The sequence below is a fragment of the Leptonychotes weddellii genome, chromosome 5, assembly GCF_054177405.1.
Source record: "Leptonychotes weddellii isolate Sample4059 chromosome 5, ASM5417740v2, whole genome shotgun sequence".
NCBI lineage: Eukaryota > Metazoa > Chordata > Mammalia > Carnivora > Phocidae > Leptonychotes > Leptonychotes weddellii.
In genome coordinates this window covers 149,920,327-149,942,760 of record NC_138373.1, presented here as the reverse complement: position 1 = coordinate 149,942,760, position 22,434 = coordinate 149,920,327, and the positions used below count along the sequence as shown (strand labels likewise).

General features: G+C 55.6%; 2 protein-coding genes across 3 annotated transcripts; one reads left to right on the top strand and one right to left on the bottom strand.

Annotated features, from left to right (window-relative positions):
• Positions 1–813: 813 nt before the first annotated feature.
• MPST (mercaptopyruvate sulfurtransferase) lies at positions 814–8,807 on the bottom strand. 2 transcript variants are annotated; one of them, XM_031037849.2, is made up of 3 exons: positions 8,675–8,807; positions 4,592–5,219; positions 814–1,383 (listed from the first exon to the last, which is right to left on the bottom strand). In XM_031037849.2, the coding sequence occupies exons 2-3, from the start codon at positions 5,184–5,186 to the stop codon at positions 1,085–1,087; spliced, it is 894 nt and encodes a 297-aa protein (XP_030893709.1). In that variant the 5' UTR covers positions 5,187–5,219; positions 8,675–8,807; the 3' UTR covers positions 814–1,084. The 2 variants fall into 2 exon arrangements, with proteins under 2 accessions (XP_030893709.1, XP_006742286.1); XM_006742223.3 differs by having other exon boundaries at positions 8,578–8,699.
• A 151-nt stretch (positions 8,808–8,958) lies between these two features.
• Positions 8,959–21,624, top strand: TST (thiosulfate sulfurtransferase). The gene is made up of 3 exons (XM_081822407.1): positions 8,959–9,047; positions 9,724–10,339; positions 21,163–21,624. The coding sequence occupies exons 2-3, from the start codon at positions 9,727–9,729 to the stop codon at positions 21,459–21,461; spliced, it is 912 nt and encodes a 303-aa protein (XP_081678533.1). The 5' UTR covers positions 8,959–9,047; positions 9,724–9,726; the 3' UTR covers positions 21,462–21,624.
• Positions 21,625–22,434: the final 810 nt, after the last annotated feature.

Genomic DNA, 22,434 nt, shown 5'->3' with positions numbered 1-22,434 from the left:
CAGGTACAAAGAAGAGTAAATTCAGAGTCAGGAAACCTGGGTCTGGTCCAGCTCTGTGGTAAATCCATCGCGTGCCCTTGGGTAAGTCACTGTCCAGTCTGGTTTTATTCTTCTAGGGTTCTCCCCAGTCCCAACCGAAGTTGCCTCTTTGCTACTGAGGGGTGCCTTGGGGGCTTGGAGATGGGGAGGTGTGACCCAACTTCAGGCAGGGGCCATCTGGGCCTTTCTCAGACACCATGTCCATCTCTGCACAAAGGACAAATACAGAAGGAGGAGGACAGAGCCTCTACCCTCGGGAAGCCTGGGGACAGAGGTGTTCCGTGAGTAGAAAGGATCAAGCCCCCTGGATCCCCCTGCCCCCTGGTAGCTCCAGAGGCTAGTCTCCAAGTATGGGATCCCAGAGTGGCTGAAGTCCAATCTGGCTGAACTTAACCCCTCTCTTGAACATCCTGGCTGGGCTGGGACAGGCCTCCTCATGTGGTATAGCCTCCTACCGGTTTAGGCCGGTAGACTGTCTTGACATGAGATGCACTGGTGTGCTTTGACCTGGGTGGGTCTTTGGGTCGCACTCTAGACATACCACAGCAAGATTCATCTTAAATAGCCTGGAAGCCAGAAGCGAGACCCCCAGCATTACGGGGTAGAGGACAGCTTGCTGGGGGCACTCTGGTCGCAGGAATGGAAGGGCTCTGGGGCTCCTGCCCTGCTCAGAAGGCAGGGACGGGATCCCCAAGACCCTCAGGCTCCACGGAGCTCCCTTTGCTGGGCATGCTGGAACCACCAGCTCCTTAGGAACACCAGGCAGCCCCCCAGTTAGAAAGATTTAGCCCTTGGCTATTTTATTTCCTCAACAGTGAAACAGAAGGGAGGTAGGGCCCCAGCTCAGCATGTGGGGCAGCTGCCTTCCCCTGCGCCCACCACCACCTTCTCTCCTGCCTCCACTGGGAGCCCACAAGTCAACGGAACTCCTGGCCTCTGGGATGTCCCCTTATGTGCCACCTGACTCGCAGGAAGAAACACACACTTGGTCAAAGCAGAGTCAGAACCACCAGGCCTGCCACAGCTCCCTGTGTCCCGGCCAGCCTCAATGGGTCTTCCCGCGGCCCTCGGAGATGACATCCTCCGGCTGCGCGCGCATGTACCACTCCACCCAGGAGCCGTCGTAGATGGCCACGTCGGGCTTGCCGCAGAGGTAGGCCCCCAGTGCCACATGGCAGGCTGTCACACCGGAGCCACACGTGGCCACCAGCGGCTGGGACAAGTCCACCTTCTTGCCCTGGAACAGACGGTGGATCTCCTCAGGGCTCTTCTCCAGGCCCTCCTTGGTCAGGAAGTCCGTGAAGGGGATGTTCACCGTGCCGGGGATGTGGCCGGGTTCGATGCCTGCAGCAGGAGGGCAGGAAGGAGGGGACAAGTACAAGGGCGTATGAGATATGGCCGCTGCAGTGTGAGAGCCTCCCAGGCAGCCACGGCGCTGAACACTCTCTACATGCACCATCCCACGCAGTCCTCACAGCTAGGCAAGCCAGGGGCCACTTACACGTATCCCTATTTTACAGGGCATGCTGAGGTTCGGGACTGCACAAGGCCCCGCATCTAGCAAATTGCTGGCTGGGATTGGGACTTACGACTCGGACCCCACCAGAGTCTCACTCTGCCCCTGGCTTCCTTTCCGATCACCCATGTGCCCGGGGGGCAACAAAGATAAACAAGCCCTCTGCCTGCCTAGGACTCCATGCACTTGCAGTAAAGGAACTGATCAGGCAGGGTGGACAGGCATCACTGAGCCATTACGAGGATGAGGGGTGTTACAAAGGCCCTACGGAATGTCATGGGACACATTATAGAAAGATATTAACAGTAATAATAATCCTTGACATTACTGAGCACTTACTTTGTGCCGGGCACTATTCTGAACCCCTCCGCTGTATCTTCTCCTTTAATCCTCCCCAAACTCTACGGGACAGAAATGATCATCCTCCCCTTTACACAGATGAGGAGACTGAGGCACGCAAACTCAGTTGCCCAAGTCAGAGAGGCCCCAGAGCTGATGCTGCTCACCGCCAGGCCACGGGGGGCAGGGAAGCTTCTCTGAGAAGGCGCTGTGGGTGAGTAGGGGTCTGTCACGTAGAGAGGTCTGGGCAGCAGGGACCGAGAGCACCCCAGACTAGGGAAAGGGGGGGTAATCGGAGGAGGCAGGAAATCACATGGTGTTTAGAGGGGTTAAAGGTCACTGGGCAAAAGTGCTGACATGGGAGAGCTTGAGGCCCAAGGGGAACTGCCTGGATTAAGACGTAGGGCTTTGACCTGACTACAAGGGGAAACCAGACTTCCATTTTCAAAGATCATTTCGATCATAGCACGAAGAACCTGGGCAAGGCTAGAGAGCCATTCATTAAGAGGGTCATGCCCCCCAAACTTAATCATTTTGCTTTCACCATCCCCTATGAGGCAGGCTCACTAATATTCCCATTTTCATGCCAAGGACTGAGATTTGCAACAGAATCAACCCTCACAGCCTGTGATTCAAAAAGCTCGGCCATTCAGACCCTAGGGTGGGGCTCTAGACTAGTGGCTTCTGCCTCGGTTTCCCCCTGCAGTGGAGTGACACTCCTCCAGGGAGCTGTTGACCTATATCGGTAACCATTGCCAGGATTTAGCATATAGACAGCGCTCCGAGTCCATGGGGAGGTGGGAGTGCATCCTGCATCCCCATGTAGGTGCAGAAGCGGCTCACTGGGAGACATCACATAGAGACCAACCCGGAGCAAGGAAGAAGAGCAAGCCCTCCCCACAGGTTGGTCACTGTCAGAGCAGGGCTGTCCCTGTGCCTTGAACCCCCACCAAGCAAAGCATGCTTCCCCCTACCCTGCCGGACCGATGTGACCCCTCATTGAGGGGCGCACTTGTCCAGGTCTCAGCCCGTGCAGTGGGGACAATGACAATGAGGTGATGTCCGCCACTGACCTCGAGGAAGCCTTTGCATGCGCTGGCTCAGTCCACCTCCACAACAAGCCTGCTAGCGTGTCCTATCATCACCCACTTTATGGGTGAGCAAGTAGGGCTGAGGTAGCATTAAGCACCTCTGTGAAGAGCTATAACCACAGAAGCACCCATTAATTCTATCACCTCCCATTTCTTAGTGCACTTTATGTGTGCAAACACTGCGCTGAGCGTTTCCTCCATTCGTTCTCATTTGACATTTGACCCTCACTGCGTCCCGTAGGCTCTGTTTCTGCTCTTATTTCACACAGTGCAGAAGCTGCAGTTCCGAGATTAGGTTAGGTGACCTGCCAAGTGGCTCTCTGCCCTATGTTGCTCTCCCTCCCTCCCCCAAGGGCTGAGCTGAACGACCTCACGGGTTCAAGGTGGCATCCTTATCAGGTTGAACCACATAAAATCGCCACCTATGTAGGTTCAAAAAATAGCTGGCTATCAGTGGTTTCCTATGGTTTGACCTAATGGCAACACTGCTCTGCACAGTTCCATGTGGCAGGGTCCTTCTCGATTCCCCAAATCTCTCTGGGACATTGACTCCATGCCAGCTATTGAGTGAGTCTTCAGGATGCACTGGACACGTGGCTGGTCCTTGCCGTCGGCCATCCGAAACAGTGCTAGGACTGGGTAGCCCAAACTGCTCTGTAAGCCCAGAACAGAAGCCCCGGCCCTGATTCAGGGGCATGGGGGATGCAATTCAGGGACAGACTCCTAGAGGAAGTGGCAAGTTCCTTGCATCCTCCCCAAAGAAGGCACGAAGAGAAAAGCCTGGGTAATTACTGGTTGCTCACTGCAGTTAAATGGACTGCCTCACTTCCCTGCTGGGCTGCCTCCTGACCTCGAGCAAGGTAGCCATCCTGAGACCCCATTTCCTCCTCTGTCCAGTGACAGCACCGACCTTTCTGGATCATTGAAAGGCGCAGTTGACCAACGTGGCCATTGACCAACCTGTTTGTGGGGACCCCTGCCCACCTGATCCAGGGCTTTCCTGCAGTCTCCTTGCCTGGGGGAACCCAGCTCATAGGCAGAAGGCTCCGCCCCCACTCAAGCCAGCAACCACCTCTATTCAGTTTCTCTCCAACCTGGGGCAGCAATCCTTCTCTCTCTTTAGTGCCCCCTCCATTCTGCCCCTGCAAGCCTTGGTCCCTCCAGGGGACGTTCCAGTCACTCCCCCGCCCCAGACTCCTCCCCCTCCTGTCTGCCTCCATCACGAGCGGGGATGGTGTACACCCAGCCCCTTGGGTTTTTCCCAAACTGGGCCTTCCTGCCATCCCTCCAATTCCTCAGAGACCCCCCTACATCCACAGAATCGGGGTGGGGCTGTTTGGCTTCTTCCCTTTATCAGGGCGCCTTGGGTTCCCAATGAGTTTCGGGTAGTCACTGCCCCGAGCACGGGTGGGGGTGGGGATGGGGCAAGTATTATTGTCCACTCTTTAGGAATAAAGCCAGTGAAGCTTAGGGAGGGAGGCAACTAGAACCCAAATCCCAGGCCCCCATGCGGTGTCCTTTAAAGGCAAGGACAAGGCAGAGCTCAGGGCGCACGTGCGCCCGCGCCCCAGCTGACCGCCCACCCCTCTGCGCCCATGTTTGTTACCGTCTCGGGGCTCGGGCTCGGTGCCCCGGAACCGGCCGGCGGCGCGGGCGTCCACAACCTGGAAGCGCCGGGATTCGAGGTTCTCCTTGATGTCCTCGTAGGTCTTGATGAAGGTGGGGTCGAGCGCGGCGCGCAACTCCGCGGGCTCCGGGCGGCTTTTGCCCGAGCTCAGCGGGAGGCCCAGGCGCAGCCAGTGGCGGAGGCCGCCGTCGAGCAGCGACACCGCCCGGTGGCCGAAGGCGCGGAACATCCACCAGACGCGCGGCGCCGCGTAGAGGCCCTGGTCGCTGGCGTCGTAGACCACGACGTGGGTGGCGGCGCCCACGCCCAGGCGGCCCGCGTACTCGGCGAACTGCGCGGCGCTGGGCAGCATGTGGTCGTAGGGCGACGTGCGGTCGCTGCACTGGTCGATGTCAAAGAAGGCGGCGCCGGGGATGTGGCGCTCCTCGAACTCGCGGCGCGCGTCGCGGCCCAGCTTGGGCAAGTACCAGGAGGCATCGAGCAGCTGCAGGGGCTGCCCCGCGCTCGGAGCCCGCAGTGCCTTGGCCACCCACTGCGCCGACACGAGCGCGCGGAAGAGCTGCTGCGGGGCCATGGTGGCGGCGGTGGCGACACTGGGGCTGCAGGCCTGGGCGACAGGGAGGATGTCAGGAGGAATCGAGGAAGAGGCCGGCCAGGTGGCGGCAACCGCCTGCACCACTGGGGCTGGCCCCAGCCGGCAGGGGCGGTGGAACCCCGGGAGGGCAGAGTCCAGGAAGCACAGAAAAGCGGCGGTGGCGAACCCAAGGGCAGACTTCGGTCACCGGGGCCTCTCTTCCTCTCTCCTCCCCAGGACATACACAGCGCAGAGCAACGGAATGACCCTGACCCCTTTACTGCGGCTGGCTGGGGGGTGGGGTGGGGACGGGGCTCAAGGCGGCAGGCAGGTAGGGGCCAAAATTCTAGCCCTTCCCCAAGATGCAGCTCTGCTTCACTTGCCACCCACCAAGGTCCCTGGTGGAATTCATTCACTCATTCATTCATCAAACGTTTACATAAGCAGCCTCATGGGACTAGCAGCTGGGATTTACGGACTCCTGCGCGTCATTCAATCTCACAATACCTTAGAATACTGCAGGACACAGAGTAGGCTCTCAATTAATTTGTGGAACAGGTGGCCTCAAGAAGGTTGGTAATACTCTGTTTCACAGAGGGCGACACTGAGGGTCATGTAAGTGCACTGAATTGGCCAAGGTCAGCGGCTAAAGAGGTGGTGCCAGGCTTCACACTGGGCAGCCTGACCCCGGAATCCAGACGCTGGTGGGCAAGCACTGTGCAGGCTCTGGGGGCCCAGCAAGGGCAGATTTTGCCCCTTGAGCCTGAACTTTGTCTCTGAACCTTCATGCAGCAGGTGCAAGAGTGACTGTGCGTCACCCCCTCCCCTCCGCTCCCCTGGGGGCCAGCGGCTGAGAGTACTCCAGCCCATGACATGCCAGGTCACAGCCTTCCAGGGTCAGGATATTCTGAACATGCCGAGCCCCGGTACAAACAGCCCCTGGTCCGTTAGATGCCTTCCTGCAGGTCAGAGAAAGGTGCCCCTTCTGCCAGGGCACGTGACTGGGTGAGTGGAGTGTGAGCTGCAGGTCGGCCCCCCTTCCCCCTTCATCAGGGCACAACCTGACCATCCATACCCGGCAGACCTGCCTCGGAGGGGAAGGGGTGGGTAGAGAACAGGTGCTTTGTGGGCCAGGCCACAGGCTAAGCACCGCAGCCTTTAATATTGGACCTATGAAGACGCCTGTTTTCTGCATGAGGCGACTAGAGACGTGAGTGCCTTGCCCTTGCTCACACAGCTGGTCAGGGTGGCCTTGGGATCTGAAGCCAGAGTTCAGCTCCTGAGGCTGGATTTCTTCCCCAGCCGCGGGTCACTGATGACCAGGGCCTAACGAGGCTACAGCGTGACACCTTGTGCCCCGGACCCTCCCAGACTCATCGCAGTCTGGCTTTTAGGAAGTCACTCTACCCCACGGCCAGGCCCTGTGCTGGACGCTGAAAAACTCTTGATTTTGCCAGGCCCTGGGGGTAAAGACAGGCCACAGGCCTGCTCAAAGGACAGTATAATTGAGGAAAGTCTGGAGTTCAGTGTGAACATGGAGGGGCCACTACCTTAGCCTAGGGTGGGAGCAGAAGAGGTGGGAAATCTTCCTGGAGGACCTTTTCAGGGGACCCCGGAAACTACAGCTTGACTTTTAGGATAAGGAGGCTGCCAAGGGGGCTTTGGCTAAGGGGTGATTCCAGTGTCTGTGGGTTACACCACAGCTGGATAATGTTGGGGGATGCTGCAGGTCCCTTCTTGTGGAACCCATCTGTGAACCACAGTGGCTCCCCCCCTCCCATTCTTGGAGCTCCTGGTTTTTTTCCCCGAGGATTCATTTAGAGTAGAAAGAAACCCGGATTGTGAGTCAGAGCCCCAGCCTCAAGTCAGTGTGAATCACTCTGCTCCTTAACTAGCTGTCTGAGGGCAGGCATGGTGGGATCCCTGGCCATCTTCACTTCTTATATTGGAGCGTCCAACCTTCAGCTCTTACAGGTGGAGATTAAATAATGAATATCGAGGGGCCATCATAAGGCACTGCTCATGGCTGGTTTTAATAATTACTAAAAACGGCTTAATAAAAATCCCATTATTTCTGAGAAGTTATTCTCACAGGTGGACTTTCAACAATAGCAACACATCTAGAATCTTGGCATTTCAGGATTGGGTGGGACTTCAGAGGTCTGAGGTCATCCTGCCCCACCCACTCCCACTTGATTGGCAGTTGTCACATAGGACTGAAGGAAGCAGAGGAGGGTCTGGGGGAGCAGGCTGTGTGTCACTGAAGGGCTCAGACCGGGCCGTTGGGTGCTGGCCAAGCCTGGCCCGCTACAGGTGCAGGTGGTCTGGGAGTGAAGGACTCCAGGTCACAGGGGACAGCCCCAGGCCCATCTCAAGGACTTGCCCCAGCCTACTCCTTCCTGGTACCCCCTCCGCACCTCAGGGCAAAGCACAAAGTTTAGAAGATTCTCTAGGAAAATGCTTGTCAAAGTGTGCATTTTTCCACTTCCTGTGAGAATATAATTATTTTGGAGTAAAAAGAATTTTTAAAAGAGGGATGAGAAAAGCATTCCAGACATATGTCACAGACACATGCATGCAAAAAGCTGACCAGGAGCAGGGGTGGCCCACCAGCTTGGAGGAACGAGTTGTTCCATTTTCAGGAATTATGTGATGTGGTTGTGAAACACAGCCATTGTTAAAAAATGAAATTGTACAAACTTACAATTAAATAGGTTAATTAAAAACAAAGGTCTGGGGCGCCTGGGTGGCTAAGTCGGTTAAAAACAAAAGCATTTTTTTTTTAAAGTATGAAGCTTTGGGGGTGAGCCAGGTAAACAAAGGCAGCAGGCAGGCCACGTGGGCTTCAGATCTGAAATTAACAACTGAGGGGTCTCAACCCCACTGCGAGCCCCTGGGGTAACTCGGTCGGCCTGTCTCTCTGGTCTTTAAATAAGTTTCCGGCCTACTCCGCAGGGTTGTTGTGGGAAGTCGGTAAAACCCTAGGAGCAAAGTGCTCACCGAGCAGGCCTTGGCCAACGCCAGTTTCGTTTCACTCCAGCAAGTTCTTTGCCAGTTTCTCCTCTTGGAGCCTCTGGGTCACTCGGCCTTGCCTCCCCGGCCTCTCTGTGGGGCTTTATTAGTCCTCCCCCCTCCCTCTTACCCTCTCGGGTGGCACCAGGTGACCCCACCCCCGCCCCCAGCTCCCCACCCGCCGCTCACGCCGAGGCCACGGTGCAGGCCGCCCCAAGCGGCTGCGGACAGCCATGCTTAGGGCGAACCCAGGGGCGAGCCTTCCCTGCTAGACTGCAGCCCCCTACTCCGCTCAGACCCCGCGGGGGAGCCCCGCGCCGCGCACCCCAACGATCGACCTCCCCCTAAAGAAAGGCAAGCGCGATGCCGCAGCAGTTACCCGGGTCTCGGGCTCCGGGCTTCCGGGATCGGTCATGGCCCCTGCGCAAGGCGCCCCCTCCCCGCGCCCGAAGCCGTCCCCTCCTCCCGCCACCAACCTGCGGCCGGCCAAAGGGAGGAGACTCGGGCACAGCCCACCGCCGCGGCCACTTGGAGCCGCCGCTGCCCGCGCCTTCCACTCGCTGGGCCAGGGGGACACGCGCGCCGCCGCGCCCCTGCCCCGCGCCTCCCTGAGTCGCCCCGCAACCCCCTGGAGGGTCCGCGGGTCCGAGGGGCGCGCCGCGCTGGGGGGGCGGCCGGGGCGGGCGCGGTGGGGCGGCGCGGGGCGGGGGCGCGGCGGGGCGGCGCGCCGTACCCCCCTCCGGCGGTGGCGCAATGGTGCGGGCCGGCCGGGGAGGTGTGGGCTCGGGGTTCGAACGCGCCAACTTCTCCAGCGGTCAGGGGCGAGCGCCAGGGCGGCGGCGAGGGCGAGTGAGTGCGGCCGGGTGGGGCGGCGGCCAGGCGCCCGGGCCGCTCGGGATTGGGCCGCCGGTCTGGCCCCTGCGACCCAGGGGAGGGTCCCCGTGGCGAGAGCGCGGCCGGGTGCCCAGCAGGGGCAGAGGGCACCGAGTCGGGGCTGGGCGCGGGCCTTCTGGAGGCGGGCGAGCCCTACCTGGCCGCTGAGATTGGCCGCGGGCGGGCTTGCCAGAGGCGCGGGCGAGGGCGTGTGCGGGCCCCAGCGACCCCTCCCCCAGGCGCCCACTCCCCTACCCCCCCAGCCAAGGGGGTTCTAAGCTCAACAGATTCCCTCCTCCTCCCCCGTCCTGGGCATCTCTTCGCCGCTCTTTTCTAGCAGGATCCCGAGGGCGAGCACTGTAGAGCTCCCGGGGCCGGGCGCCCTCCCCGCCAGCTCCCCCTTTTGGGGCCCTCGGAGGCTCTCGCCCCGCCCCCTTCTGCGCGGGGGGCCCCGGGGAGGGGCGGGGCGGCCTTTCCTCCGGGGAATGGGCAAAGCTTTCCCACAGCCTGCCCCGGCGCCCCAGGGTTGCTGGGCTGCCGCGAACAAGCCACCCTGAGGGGGGTGCGGTGGGAAAAAAGCTCCTCCCAGATCCCGCCCCGCGGCACACGCAGACCTCATGCCGCTCTCTTTCCGGGTTTCCACCCGCGCCAGGTGATGCGCAGAGCTGAAACCATGGTTCATCAGGTGCTCTACCGGGCGCTGGTCTCCACCAAGTGGCTGGCGGAGTCGGTTCGGGCTGGCAAGCTGGGGCCAGGCCTGCGGGTGCTGGACGCGTCCTGGTACTCGCCGGGCACCCGCGAGGCCCGCAAGGAGTACCTAGAGCGGCATGTGCCCGGAGCCTCCTTCTTTGACATAGAGGAGTGCCGCAACACGGCGTCGCCCTACGAGATGATGCTGCCCAGCGAGGCCCACTTCGCCGACTACGTGGGCCGCCTGGGCATCAGCAACCAGACGCACGTGGTGGTGTACGACGGTGACAACCTGGGCTGCTTCTATGCGCCCCGGGTCTGGTGGATGTTCCGTGTGTTTGGCCACCGCACCGTGTCAGTGCTCAATGGCGGCTTCCGGAACTGGCTGAAGGAGGGCCACCCGGTGACGTCTGAGCCCTCACGCCCAGAGCCGGCCGTCTTCAAAGCCACACTGGACCGCTCCCTGCTCAAGACCTACGAGCAGGTGCTGGAGAACCTCGAGTCTAAGAGGTTCCAGCTGGTGGATTCACGGTCCCAAGGACGGTACCTGGGCACTGAGCCAGAGCCAGATGCAGTAGGTAGGTGTCCTGGTGGGTGGGTGGTCCCTGGGGAGTAATGCCCCATGGAATGATGGAGAGTAAGGATGTCTGGGACCCTCTCCAGGTGGTGCCCTCAGTTCCACGCCCCCCCCCCATAGGTAGGTCCCGGTCTGCATCTGTGAAATGGGAGAACAGACCCAAAGCTAAAAGCTATTTCAGCTCTGACTCATGAGGACCTACATATGTGTTCCCATAGCCGCGTGCTAACAAGCAACCTAGCATCCATATGAGGTGGCATCAGCAGAGGTGACTGGTGACATCTCCACCCACATCCATTGCCCCGGCACGACTCCCCGACATGGCCAAAGGTGTGTCCACGAGTCCACGCATGCGTCTTTGTACAGAGGCTCTCAAGGACGCCTAGCTTCCCAGGGCCCCCCTAGTTCCCCAGAAACCCACAGAGACATCAACAATGTCCTGCCCGCAGCACCCGGTCCCTCCTTCCAGCTCCCCGGGCCCCCTGACCTTTCCAAACAGCTGCAGCCTATTTGCAGAGCTATAAAATAGCTGCCATTTCGTGCTAAGCACTCGACACTGCATTATCTCATCCAAGAAGGCTTAATATCCCCATTTTAGAGAGGAGGAAACAAAGATGTGAGGACATTAAGTTACTTGCTCAGTTAAGTGGCCGAGTCGAGATTTAACCCAGTGCTGGCTAGTTTCAAACCGGATGGCTCGTCCTCTCCTGCAGACAAAGGGGAGGCCAGGAGGGTTCCACATTGCTGGGGGTGGGGGGGAGTCTCAGGAGAGGAAGTGCTGAGTTCTAGAACCTCCTAACAGAGAACCTTAGAAGTCTCACCATCCCCCTGGCTGGGTTTCCTGCCTGGGCACCTCTCGTGGCCGGGACCTCACTGCTTTGGGGGCCTCTCCAGGCTGGCCTGAGCCCTCAGAGTGGCCGACACCTCCTGGCTCTGAGCTCTGTCCTCGGGGCAGGGTCTGCAGAACCTAAGTCCTGTGCAACATTTTTCCTAATTTGTTGAAAAATGGCTCTTCCTTTCTGTGCCTCTGAGGGAAAGAACTCTGTGAAAACTGTTTTGAACACTCTTGAGCTGGAGGTCCTGAGAGGTCACCTCATCGGACAGAAGGGAGACTGAGGCACACAGAGGAAGGGGCAGGTCCAGGCCCTATGGCTAGTTAGTGGCAGAACCATGGCTCTCTCCAGGCCCCATGTTTTTCCTGCCCACCTTGCTCTCTGGAGGTCTGGGGATGAAGATTCAGAGACTTAAGGCACGGACCTCCTGCAGCCCCCTCCTGGCCTTGGTCCAAGATGCCTTCTCTGCTTGGGACTTAACCCTGCCATCGGGGGAGGAATGGTAGGATTGTTTCCCTAGCTGCCTCTCGGCTTGCCCTGAGCAAACTGGAAATAAGCGAAGAGATGTCAGATCCCATCTCCTTACCCCTGTTTTAGGATGAGGGCACTGAGGCTCAGAGAGGGGGTCCCTCCCCATCGCCCTGCTCCCTACTTCCTCCCACCTCCTCCAGATCCCGGGGAGCATGGATCCTTCCTCCTTCCTGTGAGGTCAGCCCCTCCTTTGTGGCGGGACCTCAATCCAATCTCTTGGACCCTCTGGGTTCCCTTATTAAAAAATGAGAAGAGGAATGCCAAGCCTTGCCCACCTGGCTGTGTACTTATTTAAATGCATTAGTGGCTGGAAGGGTATTTTGAGAAACGTAAGGAACCTGCAAAGGGCAGGGCCATCTAGAAAGCATGGGCGTGGCACTTCCTTCCCTCATTCACTAAAAGGCTTTGCTGACCTCCAGTTGGGGGCACTAAGGCGCATGGGGCTTGCTGACTTCATGGTCCCCGGCTTGGCGTGGGCTCAGCGGTCCAGATGTAACACCCAGGGGTGGTGTGGATGGCAAAACGCTGGAAGGAGCGTCCTGGTGGAGGAGCTGGGAGTGGGCCTTGGACTCCCAATAGCTGCTTCCTGCTGACATGAGGTGAACACCTTCCCTGGCCCCAGCTTTGTGTCCCCAGTGCCTTTGGTCCTGTTTGTAAGGGGCACAAGGTGAGAGGCAGACCTGAGCTTGCATCCTACCCTGGGCAGCCTCGGGCAGACCCTTTCCTCCTTAATGAAAGGAACGTGCTCACCTTACAGAGCGCTGGGGGAAGCCAGCCAAGGAGGTGGGGAGGTGGCAGTGGATCCAGCCAGTGTCTTTATAAACCCTATTCTCTTTTCCTTGTGCCTTGAGGGCAGTGAGGGTGATGAGGGCAGAGATTGACCCCCTAATGGGCACTTTTATCCGCAGAATGTTTTGGTTTTTTTAAAAGATTTTATTTATTTATTTGAGAGAGAGACTGAGAGAGAGAGAGCATGAAAGGGGGGAGGGTCAGAGGGAGAAGCAGACTCCCTGCCGAGCAGGGAGCCCGATGCGGGACTCGATCCAGGGACTCCAGGATCATGACCTGAGCCGAAGGCAGTCGCCCAACCAACTGAGCCACCCAGGCGCCCTCCGCAGAATGTTTTATGCGTGTTCTCTCCTTGATACCCACAGCAACCCTGCGCAGGGTGGAAGGTGGGAGTTAGGACTGACCCCACTTTGCAGGTAGGAAAAGGGAGAAGAGGATTCTCTAAGGAGGCAGAGTGGCCAGGATTTGACCCCAGTCAGCAGGCCTCAAAGTGGGGCCGTTTCCCAAGGCCACTGCTGTGTAAGCAAACACAGGGCCTGGGGGGGAAAGGTCACAGCTTCTCAGTGTAGTGTTGCTTCATGGGATCCTGCGGCCCCCCTCTGCCTAGGTCTCTCCCTCCCTGGGGCTGGGGGCTGGTGTAGGATGGGGGCAGGAAGAGTGCTGAGCTGCCTCCCAGTGGCCAGGATTGGGAGCTGCCCACTGGGGCCGCCTGCGCTGCTTTGCTTTGTGTCTTTAGGAGGACAGCCAGAAAGAGCCAAACAGGTTTTCCTGGCCTGGAAAACCCACATGTGTCAGTGGCCTGAGAGACATTAACTCACCCCCCTGACTGGTGATAGTTCATAGCCTCCTCAGGAGCTGGGAGCTTCCTGGGGTAATCTGAACCCGGCCCCCAGATGCAGAGGGCAGGAAAGACCCAAGAAAGAGGCCACCCCAGGTCGGGTGGTAGCAGGTTTAATAAGGGACTTACAAGGCTTGTCTTGGGTGGCTGGCCGCAAGACGAGATTTCCACACCCGCCTGCCAGATCTTGAAAGCTTATACAGAGGCCTTAACTGGGTTCAGTCCCCATACACACTGTCCAGCTGGTCTCAACCCCACATCACCATCTCAAGGCCATGTCCTTGGGGCAGCCTCTGGGAGCGGGGAAGGCAAGCAGAATGCACATCCCAAGGACAGGGGAAGGGGAGAGGAACCTCCAGTTGCCCCGGTCCAGCTTGTGGGTCAACTGGTGGTTATGTCCTCTCCATAACCCTCTACCCCTCCTATCGGCTCTTAGAACCTCACATGCCCCCTCTTCTGCATTGTGCCCTGAGCGGTCAGCAAGGGGTTTCACGAGCATGGTGGCAGCTCCCTTGGTGGCTGTCTGGCTACCCTGGAGGCAAATGCCATAGCAACAATACAAGCACATACAAGAGAAAATACAGAATAAGACAAGGACTCCCCCATCAGTGATAATGTTTTCCATCAAGAGCCCCGTGATCCGAACCATTGATTTATTAAGTCCCCTAACCTGGGAGTCAGATCGTTCAGGGCCTTCCCGTGTATTCCCATGTGACTTAATAAAGATGACATAATAGACTCATCGATACGACCATGCAGCATTGTGTTTGGATAATGGTGCCTCCTTGCAAGACAGTGATGAAGTCTAAGGCACCCTGTTTTTGAGGACAGCTTTCCTCATTGAAGATCTGTTGGTGTTCAGTAAGGACAGGTTTTGTTGGCTATCATTCAAGGCTTGCTGGGTGAATTTAGTTAAGGGCTCCTGTGTGTGCTAGAACATCCTCCAGGCCGACAGAGGGGAAAAAGCAGCCAAATGATTGTACCAGTGGGAATCAGAACATGCCCACCTGGCCTCGAGGAGTGGGAGGTTGTCAGCTTTAGGACCTCTACCTGGTTGTGCACACCACACGTGTTGGCTGGGGGAGGCGGCGCTGTCAAGAGTGAGGAGATGGATTGGGGGCACCATGTGGCAGCCCAGGACCCCCACCTCTTCTCCTTTTCCAGTGGCGCTTATTCTGTTCCAGGTATAATGCATTTTAGCAGGTCTGCCTTAGAGCAGGACCGTGAGATCCCAGGGGAGAGGGAGCAGGTCTCCCTCACCCAGGCATGTGAAGTCACTCACCCATCCTGGTGGGACATCTCATTGCGAATTCCAGTAGATGACACCTTGCCCACGTGTGATGGGGCTTAGTGTTCTCAGCAGCATAACATGTTGATCTGTAGGGAGCAGGGCAATGGTTATCTCCCTCGACTTCCATACCTTTATAGCATTGGGTGTCTGGGCAAGAGTCCCCAGTCTGGCCTATGGGGCAACAGGCCCTACTGGTTGATCATCCAAACGTATGAAAGCCTGGGACATTGCTTTAGTGACCCAGCCAAGGTGGTTTTACCTGGGAGTAATTTAATCTGCTGCTTTAATATTCATTTTTCCTTTTTATCAACCCTACTGCTGGCAGATTATAGGAGAGATGGGGACGTCCATTCTAGGTCATGTTCTTTTGCCCAGTTTTGCAATATGACCCCCAATGGCTGTCTCGTCGATGAGGGTGTCTAAACACCATACTGCGTTTCTATAATCCCCTCATGGTGGCAGCCTGGTTTGTAGTGGCCAGGGTAGGCCAGATGTCGTGTCCACACAAACCAGGCACAGGAAAAACCCTCACTAAGGGGGAGGGGGCAATATAATCAATTTGCCAATCTGCCACCAGTTGGGAATTCTGGTGAATGGCCCCAGGCTCCTTTGCCTTTTGCCTTTTGCATGACGTTTACAACACACGGGACATGCCGTTACTGCATTAACCAAGTCAACCTATTTCAGGGGCAAGCCAACATCCTTGGCAATATGCCAACCCACCCGGGCACAATGGTGGCCGCTCATTCCATGCATCCAATCTGCTATATGCACTGAAGGGCCAGTCGCTAGGGATTGTACCCAGGCTAGGGCATCGGCCTCCTGACTGCCAGGGAGGGGGAGTCAGTGCCCCATGGGCTGGGATATGGAAAAGTGAGGACTGCCTCAGGCTGTTGCAGGGAAGCCCAAATATCCCTTCATCTATCCTGACCCGATAAGGGCCCACTCATGGTCATCCACCCCTCAGCTTCCCATTGCCCAAGCAATAGGGTTAATCCACTTAAAGACCAGGACTCAGGAGTGACTACGACCACTGGCTGCTGTGGTTCCTTCCTCCCTGAGCTTTTCCATCTGGAGGGGCGCTGTGGACACTGCTAGGAGCTGGTGCTCTATGAGGGTACATGGAGGTTTTGCCCCCTCCCAGAGCTGAGACCAAAATCTTAGGGGTACGCTCTCCTATTGTCTGCCACAGTGCCTGAGCCATATCTCCCAGAGTCCCAGATTCATTTACTCAAATGGGAGCCCTGCTTGGGAGATGCCCAGAGATTTAACATTTCATTAGTATTTTTACCTTCTCAAAAGCAGCTTGCTGAAAGAAGTCACCCTTTCTTTACCAGGCTGAATAAGGGACAGCAGCACTGTGCCTCAGGAAATAAAAATCCTCAAAAACCCTACCATCCCTACAAAGGCTTGCATCTCTTTTGCCTTCTTACGGGTTGGATGGACTTGTATCTTACCAGTCACAACGTCTAGGAAGATGTGTGTCTTACCCAACCAAGCGATTCCCCAAAACTTTATTACAGTGCCTGGGCCTTGAATTTTCTGCAAGTTCTCCACCATTCTTCCCTCACAGATGTTCCAGCAAAGCCTGCGGCATGTCCTGCAGCAGATAAAAGTTTTCACACGTTTATATTAGATCATCAATGTAATGGGCGCATTTTACTGATGTGAAGGAGAGTAGGGACAGTTCTGGGGCTACCATCCCGTGTAATTAATTCTTACTTAGGTCAGTGGTATGATCTTAGTTCTCAGAAACCTCTATTCGTTCGTCCATCCGTCTGTCTTGCCCACAAATCTCCCTCAAGAGGAGACCCTTTTGCAGGAAATGCTTTTGCAAAAGCATCAGAGTAAAACAATAGCTCTGATGAGAATTCATTCTAATGCAATTGACAAGGAAATGTGGTTATTTTTGTGATAGATATTTTAAAGTAAAAACCAAAATTATGATTGGTAACATGATACCAGGACCTATAAAATTTTGGGGAATTTTATATACTTTTGGGAACACTCCTATTAATAACTTCCATATAAATAGTTCCTAAGAAAAGATTAGCATCACTTCCTACTTGAAAATGCTTCCTGTGTAATTTAACATATGAAATGTCTGATTAGTTTAATATTTCTCTCTCACAAGGAGAAAAAACAAATCTTTTGAGCTGGGCCAGGAAAATCCCCAAGTTAGTTCAAGATCAATAAAGCTTCATTTAGAATTTGATTTGGGGGAAGTTTGTCAAAAATATCAAAAGGTTTTAAAATACATGCTCATGTAGGATCACGGATCATTGTGAAACAACATTCAGTTATCCATTTAACCAAAATGACAATTTAAGCCTTCAAAGGCAAATAGAGAAATTGCACAGTTGTAAAAAAAAAAAAAAGACAAAACAAAAAGAAAAAAAAAAACCAAACCACTTAGCTCTTTTAATAGAGGAGACTCCGTTTTCTTAAGTAATCAAAGACCTGGTAAAGACTGCATGAAACATAGGAATTTATTTTGATAAAACACAGAATCTTTGTTTACTAGGTAGGTTACCTAAAAGGCAAAGAAAAGCCTTTCATGATCCCATCAAGAACAGACCAATCGTCCAAGAAAACTTTATAGCAGATGAGAGAAAATTAAATTTCAGTTTTACATAAGTTCACTTTGATATATAGCTTATTTTTAAGCTAATTAAATAGAGCTCTTTTACAGATTAATTTTGGTAATAACTTCAGGAGGCAGAAAAAGATGTATTTAACATATATCCATAGACATATGTCACCATACAGACAGAGACCCCATGACTTAGCCCTCGATGAGTAATCTTGGGGAGACTGGGGGCTAGGCTTTGGACAAGGGAACTTCTAGAACAGTCTGTATCCCTCCCCAACCCCCAGATTTTTTCCTACAGTCCCTGTGGGTACTGTTTTGGTTATCTCCTGGGGTGTTTACATTTCAAAGGCATGATAAGATTTACAACTTTGGGTTTAGTTTTCCCCTAGGTTTGGGGGCAATTGCTATTGGAAATTTTCCTTTGTATTAGGGGTGGCAAGGCATGGGGCATCTCCCTTTCCTCCTCGACCACAACATCCTTCTCTTCATTCTGCTCGCTTGGCCAGCGAGCCACCTCTCAGCGCCCTAATCAGCCTTTGTCACAAGCTCCTGTGTCTTAATCCACAGCATCTCGTGCCTTCCTTGCCTTGCAAAAAAAAAAAAAGGGTGCGCTAAGGTCCCCAGCTGACTTCTGCTGTCCCGTCTTGGCTGCCAGCCTCAAAGCCAGCAAAGTAGTGGATACCTGCACACCCTTCTCTAACCTCAGCTCTTCCAACTTTCTAACTTGACTTTGAACCTTAGCTGGGCACCAGTGTCCAGCTGAACCGCCCACAGTAGAGACCAGTGCACTGTGACAATCATTCCCTTCATTTCTCTGGCGCAGTGCTGTGCATAGTTCCTTAAACAAGCTCAGTAAAGCAGCCGGGGTTTTGGGGACGTACTAGACTCATGCAGAGGTCCACAAGCACCTAACATATGGGTCACCCCTCCCCACATAGAGGTCGCTGACCGACGTAGGATTTCCCGCACCGATGCCTCTCCGAAGGCCCATTTCTTTAGCCTCCTGGCTGGCCGGCCAACTTTTAGTTACCAGCCTCCTCCGGGGCCTCCCCGGGGCAATCTGAAACCAGCCCCAGAGGCAATGCGGAGGGAGAGGCTGGAGAAAAGGGCAGGCGGCTCCAGATTGTTGGCAGCAGGTTTAATAAGCAAGGGAACTTACTTACAAGGCTTGTCTTGGCCTGGCCATACCATGAGATTTCCACACCCACCTGCCAGATCTCAAAAGTTTATACAGCTGCCTTAACTGTGTCCCTTACACACTATCCAACTGGTCTCAACACCACATCACTATCTCAAGGCCATGTCAGCGTCAAAGGCGGGGAAGCGGGGAAGGCAAGCAGAATGCACATCCCAAGGACAGGGGAGGGGGTGAGGAGCCTCCAGTTGCCCCGGTCCAGCTCATGGGTCAACCAGCGGTCGCATCCTCTCAATGACCTCCCCCACCACTGGCCTCTTCTTGGCCAAAGCTGGAGCACAAAGTCCCAGGCCTCTGAGCTGTTGAGGAACATGAGGGGTCATCTTATCCATTCCCCTGCCTCAGTCCCCTTTTCCAGAAAGGCTCAGGGTAGTCCAAGAACACAGGTTTTAGGGTCGGACAGATCTGATTTCACTTCACATACCTGTGTGTCCTGAGGCAAGTTTCCCCACCTCTCTGAGCCTGGGCTCCCCGTCAGAGCCAGGAGGATAATCTGGCTTCGTGAGGATTCAAGAAGACAAAGCTCTTGAGCTAACTCACCGTCTGGCACCTAGTGCCACAGGTTGATCACGGTGGCCTTCCTGCGGGGGGCAGAAAGCCTCGAGGTCAGACTTGGGGGGAAAGCAGCAGGAGTTCCGGCTTCGGGGCCGTGTGCCTTCCCTTCAGTTGGCTGTTCTCCAAGGTTCTCTGGGCCAGGTTCATCCTGGCCCTTGTCACGCACAGGCGGTCAGTGCCTGCTCTTTCAAATTCCTCAGAGGGGCGCTGACCCCTCGTTGCCAGAGGAGAAAGGAGGACCCCCGCCTCCTGAGGCTGGCCCAGTTTTGGGAAGCCTGCATCACAGAAAACCGCCCCCCCCCCCGGACTTCTTTACTCAGAAGAGGTGCCTTTTATGTAGTCAGAAGAAAGCAGTGAAGCTGTTTTCATCGGGGTTGGGAGGAAAGAAACAAAACTGCATTCAGAACTTAATAAACGCTTGCACTTTTAAATGCACTTAAATTCAGCCCACTGCCTGGATGCCGAAAGATTTTTAAGTTGGGTGTCTTGGCAAAGGACGCCTTTGAAGCCGACAGATCTATTGTTCCTCGTTGGTGGGGTCAGCGCACATCCAGGCTCAGGTTAAAATTTCCAGACAAGAAAGATAAAATGACAGCAGGAAGAAATCACTGTAATTTATAAGTTAGGACACCTATTCAATCAAAGGAACTCTTGACTCATGTCAGGCAATTTTGCAAGCCTCTTCGGCTTCAGGGTGCGGGGAATGGGATGTTGCTGGCATGACTGTGCACCTACTCTGTGCCCGGGGCCACTAGGGGCTTCTACCTACCGTCACTGATCTTCTCCACAAGCCTGTGAGGTGGGGTTATCTCCCCATTTCATAGATGAGGAGACTGAGGCTCAGGGATGCAGGGCCTCCTGACTGCACCCTGCCCCAGCGTGTGCCTTGGTCCGGTCCTCCCCTGTCCCGTGGTCCAGGTTTAAGGGAGTGGTAGGGAATTTTGGAGGAAGGGGAGCCCAAAGAGATGCCTAAATCTGTCATGGGCTCCGCTCCCAGCGTCTAAAGTCTACCAGGGCGTGGGGTGCTTGAGGAAGAGAGGAGCGACCTTTGGCATGCTGAGGGCGGGACCAAGGCCTTGGCCCTGCAGGCACCTCCAGCTCTGGCCTTGGCCCAGACCTCTTTGCCCCCCACCCCCTTGCTGGCTATTCTGAAACCAGATTTGGCAGAGAAGCCTCATTGGGAGGGGAGACCGTTCCAGAATGGGCCTTGAAGCCAGCTCAGACCCCCACTCTACTTCTATCCAAGCCTTTCAGCGTTGCTAGGAAGGGCGTGCAGGGACCACACTGTCCCCATCCTCACCCTCCCCCAGGGTAGGTGGGAGCATCAGCATCTGAGGGTGCATGGGCCGGGGGCAGAAGCTGGTGCTTTGCTCCTTACAACAGCCCAGGCCCGTGAATACTCTCATTCCCATTTTACCCCTGGGAAAACCAAGGCTCAGAGAGGTGACATGACTTGCTTAAGGTCACCCTTCTGGTAAGTGGCATAGCTGGAATTCAAACTTATGTCTAGCAGCAGGTCATATGCTCTTTCCACAACTGTGCTTAACAGGAATGTCAGGGGACTCGGTGTAATCCTGGGTCTGCCTTTGCCTCTCGGTGTGGCCTTAGGTGAGCCATTTAATGCTGCTAAGCCTCAGTGTATACATCTGTAAAATGGACATTATATTTTATGAATTTATATTTCTATTATATTTAATGAATCATGTGGTTATCCATTTAGCATCTGTCTTCCTTGCTAGACTGTAATCTCTCTGGGAGCCTGGACCGTGTCCACCACTGTGCTCTTAGCAATTGGCCCGGCACGAAGCATTTGCTTCTCAATAACCCTATGAGATAGGTGTGTCCCATTGAGCCCATTTTACAGATGAGAAAACTGATTCAGAGAGGTGAAGCGTTTGCCCAAGGTAGATGTTAGTAAGAAGGCCAGTAAATGGCAGAGCTGAGACTCATCCCTGTCCTCCCAAGCAGGTATGATTTTGGGCATCCCTACTTCAAGGCAGGTTTTGGGGGAGGGGGCCCTTTGTCTTGTGTCTCCGGCCTTCAGTGTAGGTTGGACTGGGAGTAAATTGAGCTCTGAGAAGGGCAAAGGTGTTCCTTTTGTTTCTGAAGCTCCCTAGCCTTATGGCCACGCCCCACTTGTCCCCGCCCCCCAATGCCGCTCCTAAACCTGTCCTTCCCTTTGTCCTCTGCTGCGCCCAGGACTGGAACCGGGCCACATCCGAGGCTCAGTCAACATGCCGTTCGTGGACTTCTTGACCGCGGACGGCTTCGAGAAGAGCCCAGAGGAGCTGCGTGCTATGTTCGAGGCCAAGAAGGTGAACCTAGCGCAGCCCCTCATTGCCACGTGCCGGAAGGGAGTCACCGCCTGCCACATCGCCCTGGCCGCCTACGTCTGCGGCAAGCCGGATGTGGCCGTCTATGATGGCTCCTGGTCTGAGTGGTTCCGCCGGGCACCCCCGGAGACCCGTGTGTCCCAGTGGAGGCGCGAGAAGGCCTGAGTGGCGGGCCTCCTCGCTGGCTGGCAGCTCCCATCTGTTTAGCGACCGCAGCCTGACATGCAGCGCGTACCTCTTCAGCAAAGGAGACTGACCAGGTTTTAGAATTCCTACGCAGAGCTCTCCTTTCCCTCGAAACACTGGAATAAATTGCCTTTTCTGAGTAGCTGTGTTTGCCTGCCTCTCCCTGGGTGTCACCCTCGCCCCATGTGCCCAGCTCCTTCATGTTCCTTAGAACCCACCGAGGCCAGAAACCTCCAGAGCAGCCCCTAGCTGGGGAGGCCATGCAGAGGGTGCCATTCTATTATTTCATTTTGGCAAAGGAAGCCACCTGTTGTCCCATGTCAGGTACAGCATACTGGGACCTACCTGGAAGTGGGACGGGAAGCTGGGGAGAAGCAAAACCGAGGCTAGCTGGGCACCAACTGCTCCTGCTGTGGGCCCAGCGCTCTGGGTGCGGGGAATAGGGTGGGGGCATCCGGCCTTCCAAAGCCTTGTCACCCAACATGGGCCCTGGGGCCCCTCAGAACAGGCGATGCTCGGAAGCGGGCCCGAGGAAGGTGGCCTCCACCTGGGGTGTCCTTCTTGGCTCAGAATACGACCCTCTGGGGAGCACATGGAGAGGGGCTGGAGAAGCAGCCTCAGCCCCGGGAAAAAGTTCCAGAGCCCTGGCAGTGTGAAGCTACCGAAGAGGACTGGACCCTCGTGGCTGCGTTTTGAGTTTCCTAGAAACATGCTTTCTAAGCCCTCCTTTGGGGCCATGTGTTGGAGAACCTATAGGTGGTGTACTGAATTCATAATCATCAGTTTACAACTTGCTGAATGAGGGGGCAAACCGCGCCCCCCTCAAGGTTGGCAGGTAGCCCCCTCAACATCCGAGCTCCCACCTGGGAAATTGAAAACCCCGGGTTTATTTTGACGGGAGATGCAGTTTCAATACACCCACACAAAGGAAGTTAAGTCATAAGATTTATTA